At 41.2% G+C, this 13,361-nt stretch overlaps 1 protein-coding gene across 1 annotated transcript in view; it reads left to right on the plus strand.

Annotated features, from left to right (window-relative positions):
* syt12 (synaptotagmin XII) overlaps nt 1-13,361 on the plus strand; it is a 30,822-nt gene that overhangs the window by 14,855 nt on the left and 2,606 nt on the right. The window contains exons 4-7 of the mRNA XM_085164694.1: nt 133-537; nt 5,230-5,445; nt 8,788-8,908; nt 9,394-9,527. Coding sequence (XP_085020820.1) covers nt 133-537; nt 5,230-5,445; nt 8,788-8,908; nt 9,394-9,527 — 876 coding nt within the window. The remainder of the gene's footprint in view (nt 1-132; nt 538-5,229; nt 5,446-8,787; nt 8,909-9,393; nt 9,528-13,361) is intronic.

The raw sequence follows: 13,361 nt of genomic DNA on the forward strand, positions 1-13,361 counted from the left end.
TCTTTCCTGACAAGTTCATGTTGTCAACCTAAAAGTTGCCATCAGATGTTTCCATGTCCTGTTTCTCAAGTGAAAAAAATCCTTGAGGTGTTAAAATGTTGTTTTGTCAATTTCTTTATCCTCTACTCAAAGAGAGTGGCAGCCAATAACCACCGGCGAACCTCCACCACATCCAGCCGTAAACCTAGTCTGGCCCTTGGCGACACCCCAGATGGCTTCAGGGACCTGGGCCACTTGGAGCTAATGAGTAGAGAGTTGGACCCATCAGGCATAGCTCAGCTCAACCGATCCATCTCTACCGACTCACTCAGCTCAATCTCCTCTATTGCCAACAACTTCGGTAATGACTTCACTGTTGGCCAGCTGGAGGTGACCCTGGAATTTGAACCATCCAAGCACCCGGGCCAGGGGATGGGATTGCTCCACATCACCCTGCACCAGGGCAAAGACCTGCTGGAGAAGGAGGAAGGCGACTTTCCTGGTTGCTTCATCAGAGTCTCACTGGGGCCAGAGGAGATTAATGTGGGAGTGACAAGGGTAAGGAAACCTCTGCCTTCTGGTATTTTCATACTATGGGAGACCTCATGGAATCTGTGTGATAGAAAGATACATTTTAGAATTTCTTATGTTTAAATAAATGAATACAAAATGTAGGTTTCATTTCAAGGTAATTTGCTTTGCAAAAGGTTTGAGGAAAAATATGACAGACCTCAAGATGCTGTGTTTAATTAATCTAGAATGTAAAATGTCAAAAAGGACAGTAAAGGTCTTCACAGTACTTGTTTTATATAATAAATAATAATGGCTTTCAATGGAGTTTCACTTGTAGAAGGTACTAATGATTATTTTTGTTTTTCAGTACCTCATAATTATAATTAAAGTGGGACTCTGTTTTTTAAGGGGAATGGCTTTCTCTGTTATGTTTTTTTTTTTTTAATGTTTTCTAAATACTTACTTTTTTGCATTTGCTAATTAGCATTAAACAGAAAGTAGTAGCTAAGGATGCCTGGCATTTCCCCTGTTTTGGGAGTATTTAGTCTTTACTCAAATACAGGACAAAAACCCCACCCTCATGATTAACCTCATCAATACTCATGGTGGGATTTGCAGTTTTGAAGGCAACATGAATGCTTAAACTCCTAATACTTAAGAAACATGACACAAAAATTCAGCATCTAAAATTTAAAACAAGTTTAAATTAGGCAAGTCAGGTAAATCTGGAAAAATCAAGAAGAGTTTTCCTACAAAGGAACAAGGCAAGCAAACAAAGCTAAATAAAGCAGACAAAAACAGAATTCAGGTTTTTGTGCAAGGCCAAAAGCAGGCAGAATACAAACAGGCAAAAAGGCTCCAAAGCTCAAAGCGAAAATCTGTCAAGTAGTTCAGGGTGGAGCAGGAGTACTGAAGAACTAATGAGCAGAGTGGGAACAGGGATGTGGAACATCAAGTGATGCAGCAGGTGGGAAGGCAGGACAGATGTGAGGACTTTGTGTGACGACAGAGTTACAGCAGAGGAGGCAGATGACCCACAGATGAATCATATAAGTAAAACCATGACTCACTGGTGAGATATTTTACACGGTGGCAAAGTTGATGAAGATCCTTAGAACAAACCATCTGCCATGGCTAAAAATGACCATTACAAGTTATATAATGTTTCACAGATATAAAAAAGGACAATAACAGCCAAACCTTAAATTTGAGATAAAAACATTATTTATTAACTTTATTATTAAGTTAATCAAAGCGTGAAAGCAAGCATCATACATAGCTGTGTTAATGTAATGTAGCAAACACATGTATCATGACAGCTGCGGTGTTCCTCGTTAGCTTGCTATAAAGTGTAAAAATGTGATGGGGGGCCTTTTTTTATTCATGCTTTTGACTGCTAAAAGAGCGGGTTTGTGATGCTGGAGGACTGAAACTAAACGAAACATGAAAGCACAGCTAGTCGGATGGCTAATTAGCACTTAGTGCTGAGATGACTGAACTTAAGATAAAAGTTGCTTCTGATAAATTCGTGGAGGAATAACGTGGCATCGAAAGCCTTCCTGCTCAGTGAGGGCAGTTTGGGCTTCCTTGAAATGTGTTTAAGATCTCAGTCCTGGCTGAATTTTAGACAGAGACAGTGATACGTCCCTCAGGAGGAGATGCTCGATCCTGCAGCTCGACAACCCAGTTCTTTCCTGTCCGTCAGAAGAGCCCATTTCATTTGCTTGAGTGGACAATCCCCCGAGAGCTGCAGGAAGGTTGATTTCACATCTTTTACTGGATCAAGGATGCCTTTAATGTCTTTAATGTCTCCAATGGGCAAGTAACCCCAACAATTATAAAAGTACATTAATTATCTCACTCGGAAGAATAGTGCTTTAAAGACACTGTAATTTGATGAGCAAGACAATGCGATGGCACATTCTGCAGTGTTTTCTTTTTTCTCAATTAACTTTTCATTTTGTCATTTAATGGAGTACATAATGACTTCTATTGGAGTGTAACACTTACCAGCCAGTTTAGATACAGTTGAACATCTATTGTTTAATCAGTCAATTAGTGCATTTAGACAAGACAAGATGACCCGCTGAAGTTCAAACTGAGCATCAGAATGGGGAAGAACGGTGATTCAAGTGACTCTAAACGTGGCATGCTTGTGAACCAGAAGCGCTGGTCTGTGTATTTTAGAAACTGCTGATCTACTGACATTTCCCAGCACAACCATCTGTACGCTTTACAGATGTTCTGAAAAAGAGAAAATATCCTGTGAGCAGCTGTTGTCTGGGTGAAAATGCCTCGTTGATGTCAGAGGTCAGACAAGAATGGCCAGACTGCTTTGAGCTGATAGAAAGCCAACAGTGATGCAAATAACCAGTCGCTACACCCAAGTTATGCAGAAGAGCGTCTGAATGGACAACACTCTGAACCTTGAAGCAGATGGGCTACAGAAGCAGAAGACCAGACCAGGTGCAAATCCTGCCAGCTAAGAACAGAAAACTGAGGTTACAGTTTGCACATTCACAGACAAATTAGACAACAGAGGGTTAGCAAAACGTTGCCTCATTTGCTGCTGCAAGTCAGAAGTCAGCATAAACAAGAGGAAAGCATGAACCCGTCCTGTCGTGTATCAGTGTTTCAGGCTGTTGTTGGTGGTTTGATGATATGGCATACTTTGGGCTTTTTAGTACCAACTGAGCATCATCTTAACACCACAGTCACAGTTCACCCATCATATGATAGCTGCTTTCATAAAGATAATGTGCCGTGTTACAAAGAATCATCTCAAATTGGTTTGTAGAACATGACAGTGAGCCTGCTGTAGTCAAATAGCCTCCACAGTCACTAGATCTTAATCCAAAACAGTCTGAGTAAATCTAATTAAATCATTTCAGCTGCTCACTTGCTTCATTAAGAGCATTAACAAAACATTTACTTGTACTGCATTCCATTATAGCTTTTGTGGTGCATTTGCTTGCTGATAATCTACTTCATTTTTAGCTTTCCTTTAAATTCACCGCTAGAACAATTTTATCACGCTCTTAGTAAGAAGCAACTGTTCTGACAAGAGAAGAAACAAGGCGTTGTTCCCACCATCTGCTACACCTGGCGCTCGCCTTCTGCTCTTGGCACTAACGCTGCCAGAATATTCACACATTTCTTCCTTGCTGTGAGTCATCACTCCATTGTGGGGCTGTGGTTTTGTGCAGGCTTACACGGGATGCCGCGGGGACTTGTCGTTGCCCCAGTTTTAGTTGCCGTGCCGTTCGGAGGGGTTTGATCTCACGGTGATCATAACGGGAGCAGCCGCCGATGCAGCAGCTTTAGTGTCTCCCTCTTTAATGTCAAGGGAAGACCAAAGGAAATGCTGACATCAGCTTTACTCGCTCCGATGGCCACGCAGGCCACCCCCACCCCTTGCATCTATGCTTCCTTTTGCTTTTTTTTCTTCTCTAGCGCCTCTCTATGCTGTTACTGCTTTTGTTTTGCCTTCTGTCAAAACCCCCAAGCCCCCATCCACCCAAATACCCCGTTTTCTCCCTCTTTTCCTCTCATTTATTTGAGGTCAGTTCTTCTTGCCTGTCGTGTTACATCTCCATTGTAAGCCCCCAAAAGTGATAAAGCTAACACTGCAAGCAGGCAGTCTCACACGGTTGTGGAAGGCTGCTCAAGATGCTTTGCATGTTGTATGTTGCTACTTTTTTCTCTGGATCCCGCAGGTGCTGAGCAGTTATGATGCTATTCAGTTGGTTGATATGAAGCACAATCCAAGGTCAAGCCGCACAAGCTGATTTGTAGACCCTTTGCTCTGCTCTAAATTCACATGTCCTCCATGCCGCAGCGCGTTGTCGTTTTGCTGTTCATCACTGAAAACCCCAGGTGACCTCGCGATCTCGGTTACGATGTGTTTGTGAGAAAGCTGCAGTGTTTTTATTTCAGACACATTTAGCAAAAATATTCATGCTGGATCTCATACTTCGAGAACAAACACTGGTGTGTTTGTGTGTGTGTGTGTGTGTGTGAGTTGGGGGGTGGCTATTAATAAATCTGCTATGTTACTAGTTGCCTGGTAACTTCTGACCGCACCGGTTTCCACACATCCCCTCAAGACCGGATGACTTGAAATTACCATTACAACTGTAGCTCTGGCAGCCTCTGTCTTTGATCTTAAGTAGTTATGGTGTGGTTTGCTTGTCAGAGGCTGTTTTCCACATTAAAATGTATTCTGGATGACAAGAAAAGGAAATGAATAGTGGTTTTGTAGCATTTTTTTCTGGTATATCAACAAAAAAGAGACCTTGTGCTCTTATCACATACGCTTCTTTAACAGCAACACTACAGGTGGCTGTAGCTCAGGTGGTAGGCATGTCATCTACCAATTGCAAGGTTGGGGGTTTGATTCCTGCCTGCTCCAGTTTGCATGTCATCAGATTCTTGGGCAAGATGCTGAACTTCGAGTTGCTCCCTGATGTGTCTATCCAAGCGTGAATATAAGATAGAAAGCACTTAGTGTAGAAAAAGCTGCTTGTTTGAATGAGGCATAAAGTTGTAGAAAGCACATTGAGTGCTCAAGTAGATTACAAAAGTGGTATTTAAGACTAGTCAAACATATTACACATTCCTCTGAGAAGTATGGTGCAGTTGCACATTCTGTTTGGTTTATTTTCCATTGTTGTTGCATCATTGTGTGTTTTGAGTTTGGAATATACAATCCTGCAAATTGTCCACCGCCTCCTACAGGTCCAGACAAATGCATTCACCGTGATCTTCGATGAGCGCTTCTCCATCCCCATGGATTCTTCCAGTCTGGAGGAGTACAGCCTTCGCTTTGCCGCTTTTGGTATCGATGCTGACGAGAGAAATATCAGCGCAGGCGTAGCAGAGCTCAAGCTGTCAGACTTGGACCTGACCATCAGACCATTCAACGCCTGGCTTTATCTTCAGGATGTCAATAAGGTGTGTTGATACAGAGAGAGAGACAGAAAAATAATGCTGGAACTGGAACATCTAAGTTCTGACCTTGCAACGTTTCAGGAAGCACAGCGGTGTCTCACACCATCTGCTGGACATTTAACAAAACTACATGTCAGATCCAAACAGAATCAAGGTCAGCTCAGTGAGGGTGCTTCCTAAATGGAAGAAGCGTACAGATTTTTTTTAATTCTATTGTGAAAACTATGTGACAATATCAACATAAAATTAATAGATATAATTTACCATGATAGGTTTAGTGGCAACAGTTTAACAGGATGGGAGAATCATTGTTACCTCATCACTGTATCAAATCTTGTCTAAAACTAAATCTAACAGCATTATTTTTTTTATTTAGAATTCAATATGTATAATATTTTTCAATAACATTTAAAAACAAATGCGATGTAAAGCACATATATTATATAATTTATTCTCAGCAAAACTGTGTCCTCAGTGAAATGATCAGGGAAGCCTCATGTTGTGGAAAAAAATGATGAACAGTATCCACAGAGCCTGGAGTGAGCCGCTGCAATAATCACATATATTAAAGATATTTACAGTGGGGCAAAAAAGTATTTAGTCAGCCACCGATTGTGCAAGTTCCCCCACTTAAAATGATGACAGAGGTCAGTAATTTGCACCAGAGGTACACTTCAACTGTGAGAGACAGAATGTGAAAAAAAAATCCATGAATTCACATGGTAGGATTTGTAAAGAATTTATTTGTAAATCAGGGTGGAAAATAAGTATTTGGTCACCTCAAACAAGGAAAATCCCTGGCTCTCACAGACCTGTAACGTCTTCTGTAAGAAGCTTTTCTGTCCCCCACTCGTTACCTGTATGAATGGCACCTGTTTGACCTCATCATCTGTATAAAAGACACCTGTCCACAGCCTCAACCAGTCAGACTCCAAACTCCGCCATGGCCAAGACCAAAGAGCTTTCGAAGGACACCAGGAAAAGAATTGTAGACCTGCACCAGACTGGGAAGAGTGAATCTACAATAGGCAAGCAGCTTGGTGTGAAAAAATCAACTGTGGGAGCAATCATCAGAAAATGGAAGACATACAAGACCACTGATAATCTCCCTCGATCTGGGGCTCCACGCAAGATCTCATCCCGTGGGGTCAAAATGATCATGAGAACGGTGAGCAAAGATCCCAGAACCACACGGGGGGACCTGGTGAATGACCTGCAGAGAGCTGGGACCAAAGTAACAAAGGTCACCATCAGTAACACACTACAACGGCAGGGAATCAAATCCCGCAGTGCCAGACGTGTTCCGCTGCTGAAGCCAGTGCATGTCCAGGCCCGTCTGAAGTTTGCCAGAGAGCACATGGATGATACAGCAGAGGATTGGGAGAATGTCATGTGGTCAGATGAAACCAAAGTAGAACTTTTTGGTATAAACTCAACTCGTCGTGTTTGGAGGAAGAAGAATACTGAGTTGCATCCCAAGAACACCATACCTACTGTGAAGCATGGGGGTGGAAACATCATGCTATGGGGCTGTTTTTCTGCCAAGGGGACAGGACGACTGATCCGTGTTAAGGACAGAATGAATGGGGCCAAGTATCGTGAGATTTTGAGCCAAAACCTCCTTCCATCAGTGAGAACTTTGAAGATAAAACGAGGCTGGGTCTTCCAACATGACAATGATCCAAAACACACCGCCCGGGCAACAAAGGAGTGGCTCCGTAAGAAGCATTTGAAAGTCCTGGAGTGGCCTAGCCAGTCTCCAGACCTCAACCCCATAGAAAATCTGTGGCGGGAGTTGAAAGTCCGTGTTGCTCGGCGACAGCCCCAAAACATCACTGCTCTTGAGAAGATCTGCATGAAGGAATGGGCCAAAATACCAGCTACTGTGTGTGCAAACCTGGTAAAGACCTATAGTAAACGTTTGACCTCTGTTATTGCCAACAAAGGTTATGTTACAAAGTATTGAGTTGTATTTTTGTTATTGACCAAATACTTATTTTCCACCCTGATTTACGAATAAATTCTTTACAAATCCTACCATGTGAATTCATGGATTTTTTTTTTTCACATTCTGTCTCTCACAGTTGAAGTGTACCTCTGGTGCAAATTACTGACCTCTGTCATCATTTTAAGTGGGGGAACTTGCACAATCGGTGGCTGACTAAATACTTTTTTGCCCCACTGTAATTATGAATAATTAATATTCAGTTCAGTACACTTCATTTCTGTTTTATTTATAAAACTATACATAACAGCAGTCACCTCCAGTTGCTTCGCATTGCAAGATAAAGACCCTACAATATTTGATAGAAAATCCCAACTATGCGATGATCTGCTATGAGCAAGCACTTGGCGACTGTGGGAACGACAAACTCCCCTTTAAAGGAAGAGGCATGCAGCAAAACCAGGTTCAGGGAGGCTCGGCCAATCTACTACCAGTATTAGGGCAGTGAGGGGAAAGACAGGAGATAAAAATAAGAGCTTAGAGAGACAAGGACAAAACGAACTATTGGAGGGAGAAGTCAGCGACATGTGGCAGTGATATATGAACACAAGGGGAGTAAAAAGAGTAGCAACACCACAAAATCATTTATCAAAAAGGAAGGTTTGGAACCTAAGCTTTAGAGTAGAGAGGGTGTCTCTCTCCCAAAGTCAAAGTGGGAGTGGATTTCACGGGAGACGAGTTGAAGCCTCTGCCTCCTATTCTACGTTTGGAAACTCTAGGATCACAAGTAAGCCTGCAATCTGACAGTGATGGGCTCTGTTAGGATAATATGACACTTTAGGGTCATTAAGATGGGATCTGGTTGATTATTTAATGCTTTTTATTTGAGGAGAAAGATTTTCAATTCAATTCAGCCAACAGAGAGAAGTCAGCATGAGAGAAATATGATCTCTCTTTCTAGTCAGCACTATCTCGGGGTGTTTTGGATCAAACGAAAGGTATTCAGGAAACCTTTACAACAATCCGATTACACAGAAATTACAATAGTTCAGCTTAGAAGGAATAAACGCATGACTGTTAAACGTGATTTAATCATTTTGACAAAATGATGAATTAAAAATTAAATGTTTCAAAACTCTATACATTATGCACTAACACTATGCAATAAATATATAATTTTAGTAATTTAGACTTTCATTTTCATATATTCTTAATTGAACTAGAAATGAATTTAAAGACTGTGTGTAGATCCTTAAAATTAAATAAAATCCACAGTAGTAGGAGTTCTGATTCGCCATACTCCAATCAACACGTTACAGTCATTCTGTTGGCGCATCGCCTTGACTGGAAATGTATGATGTTGTATTTAATGGCTGCCATGCTCTGGTTTGACCCCACAGGCAGTGGATGCAGTCGGAGAGATCTTGTTGTCTCTCAGCTATTTGCCAACAGCAGAGCGTCTCACTGTGGTTGTGGCTAAGTGCAAGAACCTGGTGTGGACCAATGGCAAGAACACCGCAGGTCAGGGATGCTTTTTGTCTGCAGGGTTGTGTTTCCTTTCCATCATTAGAGGTTAACCTGAAAGGTGTGCATGAGCATGTGCAGTGCATGTGTATTAATGCCATTAAATCTGTGCTGTTCTCAACATGCTAACATCTTTCAAATGAACAAAATGCTTATTGATTTAATAACAGCAGCCTGTCTATTTTTATTCAGTAAAAGGACTAGATGTTATAGTCCCTGATAATGCATTGCTTTAAATGAAGAAAATCTTGAGGGATGGCTGTTATGAGGAAAGGCAGCCCAGAAGCTTTATGGAATTTCTTTAAATAGTGTGTCAACTGATAATGGTCACACTGCCTGAGACAGCGAACCACACTGAAACACCGCCTCCAGAGCTAATTCTGTGTACAGAGCTGTGAGTCTACCTGATTAGTCTCCAATGAGGAATTTAGTGGATGTTCTACAAACTATTCACTCTACCTTCACTCCTTCTCCCTCATCAGATCCATTTGTCAAAGTCTATCTGCTGCAAGATGGCAGGAAGATCAGTAAGAAGAAGACTTCCACCAAGAGGGATGACACAAATCCCATTTTCAATGAAGCCATGATCTTCTCTGTGCCGTCGATTGTTCTGCAGGTATGTTTCAGACCATGATTTATTCTTTTCCAGAATAAGAAAATGCTAATAGGAAACATTATAAATTAGTAGGAGGGAAAATAAAAAAAATAAAAAAACTACAAGTTTTGCAGGACTTGTATGATCCTGTATGTGCCCTCTTGTAAAAGTGGTAAGGGCTTTCAAGTAAATGTGCAATAAATTATAAGTATACAAATAAAATAAAGCAAAAGTTAATATGTATATGCAAAGGTGGTAGCAAGTCTAGAAAGGCCATTATTATTAGCTTACTAGCTTAGCTAACTTGAGGCCGATGGCTACAATGTTGACTTGTCTTGATGCATGCTAAATCATTCACGTCAGTAAATCCCAAAAGTTAATTCTGTTCATCAGGAAACAGTGTTTTCAGAGGGAGAAACGTTTCATCAGTCATCCAAGTGACTTCTTCAGTCTCAGCTGACTGCAGGTTTCCCCAACCTTACAATGATTCTAGATGAGAATACTCTTAAAAAGGTGTTTAAATTCACTGAGAAGGCTCATTCGTACAGTATGAGAAGTCTAAGACCAGGCAACAAAGGAAGTTTGAGTTACTTGTTGTGCATGGCAAACCACAGCAAAATACGGACAGTGTCCTCAGCGGCCAGAAGAGAAAAGGATGCCACACCAGGCATGTGGACAAGTGGGTTAAAAATCTGCCTGACAGACAAATCACCCAAGCAGAGAAAAACATCCTTTCAAAAGGGTTGAGCTTCAAAAGGGTTAACGCAGAGACAAATCCAGCTGGTGGAACTGATCGCAGCCACAGAAACAGCAAATTGAAACAACAAAATTGCAGACGTAGCAGCAGGGCAACTACAGACGAAAGTTTCGCCTGTCTCAGCAATGCAAATACCCCAGCATCCAACATCAGCATGGAGGAGAGGAAGGCACTAGCATCACTTGTGTTCAAGTCACTGAAGCATTAGAGGTAGTTCATAAGAGATTACAGGATGACCCCAACCTCAGCAACAGGACCACTCTCAGCACCCACCAAGTGTGTTTGCTTTTGGAACTGTGTCTTAATTCCACCTATTCAGGTATGTGGATGACACCTGGGTGAAAATGTAATCTCAGGATGTACCACAATTCACAGATCACATTTCCTTGGTGGACCAATACATCAAATTCACCAGGGAGCACATGAAAAGTGGCAGGTTAGCCTTCTTAGACTGTGAGATTTCTATCGCTAATGGTAGGCATTTAAAAGTTGATGTGTACCGTAAACCTACCCATACAGATCAGTATTTAAGGTTTGACTAGGGCCAGGGAAGCAGAAGAACATCACATCAAAAAGCCCCTGAGTAAATATAGTTATCCCAGCTGACCATTTATTGAAGCTGGGAAGGCGCCTAAAGAAAGCTTCAGCTGATCCAGGAGAGGACAACTGCCGCTTAAGCGAAAACCCGTAGTGATCATGTATGTGTTAGGAGTCTCAAAACAGTTGAGACAAAATTTTTTCTAAACACTGTGCCTGCATGGCTTTTAAACCCCAAAACACACTGCACCAAAAATTGGTTCACCCAAGGATCGGGTCCCCCAGACACAAACAGAGTAACATAGAAACGCTGTTCAGTGCCAGGAGGATTGCCAGGATTCATACATCTGGGAAACCAAACAACCTCTGACAAAGTGGATGGCACAACACAGAAGAGCTACCTCGTCAGGCCAGGGCTCTGCAGTCTATTTACACCTACAGGTCAGTGGACACTCTTTCAATGATGAGGATGTACACATCCTGGACAGGGAGGAATGCTGGTTTGAGCGCGAGGGCAAGAAGGCCATTTATGTGAAAAGAGCAAGACCATCTCTGAATCGAGGAGGGGGCCTATGGGTACATCTTTCGCCATCTTACAGTGCTGTGATTGCAGCCATTCCCCAACTCTCTGTGAATGGTACTCATGGCCATTGATCAGTGGGTTTTGATCAACAGTCATGGCAATTTAAATATTAATGATCAAGGAAAGACCTCACAGCCCATTCTTCATTCAATGGGCTAGCTTTAGTCATTGTGAAAATGTACTATTTATAAGGTTGGGGAAACCTGCAGTCAGCTGAGACTGAAGAAGTCACTTGGAAGAGTGATAAAACGTTTCTCCCACTGAAAATGCTACATCCAGATTAACAGAATCAACCTTTTGGGATACCATGTTTACCATTTTGCTGTACCATAAACCTGTTATTGTTTTTCAGTGTTGTGCAAAAGTCTCGAGTCACCCTTTTCTTAATATTTTGCTTTCAAGAAGCCAGATGTGTGTGTGTGTTTTTGTTTTGTTTTTTAACTATTTTTAAAGTGGCCTTATGCAATAGATCCCCAGGCTTTATGAAGGTCTTTCTACTTTTAAAGATCTGTTGGTACACCAGTACTGTTAGGGAAACACATCAGTGTGTCTTTGTGTATATGGCCTACGGCAATACTATATATATTGAGCATTTACTAGAGATCTAATAATGCTCAGTATTAATTAATGTTGCATATGTGGTCTATGGGAAACCTAAACATTGCAAACCAAATTGCAAAATGCTTAGCCGTGTCTCTAATAAAACCTCTGTAACTTTGCTCTGCTTCACTTCAGCAGCATCAGGTAATGTTCATATGTTGATTCATGTTTATTTTCCCATTTTTAATCTACTGCAGAATATTTTTAAGACAGTTATCTGCTATAAAAGGTAAGGAAAGGAAAATCTCCTTCATGTTTTTCTGTGTTTTATCCTCAGTTACTTTGACATAAAGGCATCTGCTGTGATGCTCACACCTCTGATGAAGTCTCTTAAGTGTCAGCTTTGTTTTTATACATAGATATAAAAATATGGATATTTTATCCATATCAGGATGATAATATTTTTGACTGAGTCGAAATTGAATCGAATCAGGACCTTGTGAATCAGAATCGAATTGATTATAGAAATTTGTGACAATACTACTACAAAATCACACAAGACCTGGAATGAAAATTTATGGCAACAGGACTAATGGAGTGATAAATAAAAATGTGAAATTTTTGGTCAGAATCATTGTCAGTATGTGTGGAGGGTCCCGGGTGTAGACAGTGACTGTCTGCAGTCATCTGTAAAACATGGTGGAGGCTATGTCATCATTTATGGTTATATTGCATCCAGTAGTGCTTGAGAGCTTTTCAAAATTTGATGGATTTACAAATGCAGAAAAGTAGCGTCAGATTTTGATCCAACATTCAATGGCAACTAGAAAGTGTCTGATTGGCAGTGATCCTAAGCAGACTCCAACACCTGAAGACTCCTTAAATGAAAGGAAAGCTTGCCTAAGAGTGTTCAGAATGTTTTGAAGAATAAAGGTTGTCATACCAAATATTGTTGTTTGTATATGTTTTAATTAGTGCTGTCATAACGCCATAATGCGTTGATGCCGTGCAGCCCTACGCACGGGGCGATCGGCGCTAACCCGCTAACGGGGATTTGCAGCGTTATTGCGGTTATGCCGTTAACGTCATTTTAACGAGATTAACGCTGACAGCACTAGTTTTAATAAATCTTTGCATCCATTTCCAATTTTACTAGCAAACAATAAAACCATGAAGGGTGGCTTTAGACTTTTGCACATTACTGTATGTTGGTGTGGTTCTTTAAATCTTTCAGTCGTTGGTTCTCTGGAATAACCAACAAACTGAAAGGTACATTGTTAAATGGTCTACATATATGATGGTGACATAATTGAAATCCTGTAGTGGAAACTACGCCTTTAAAATGCATGGATCATTCAACCCCCACAAAAATAATCTGTTAGAAAAAGTGCAAAAGCGTATCGAGATATGGTCAAAATTGTTGTTGTGACACATGTAT

The sequence above is a fragment of the Neolamprologus multifasciatus genome, chromosome 7, assembly GCF_963576455.1.
Source record: "Neolamprologus multifasciatus chromosome 7, fNeoMul1.2, whole genome shotgun sequence".
Lineage (NCBI taxonomy): Eukaryota > Metazoa > Chordata > Actinopteri > Cichliformes > Cichlidae > Neolamprologus > Neolamprologus multifasciatus.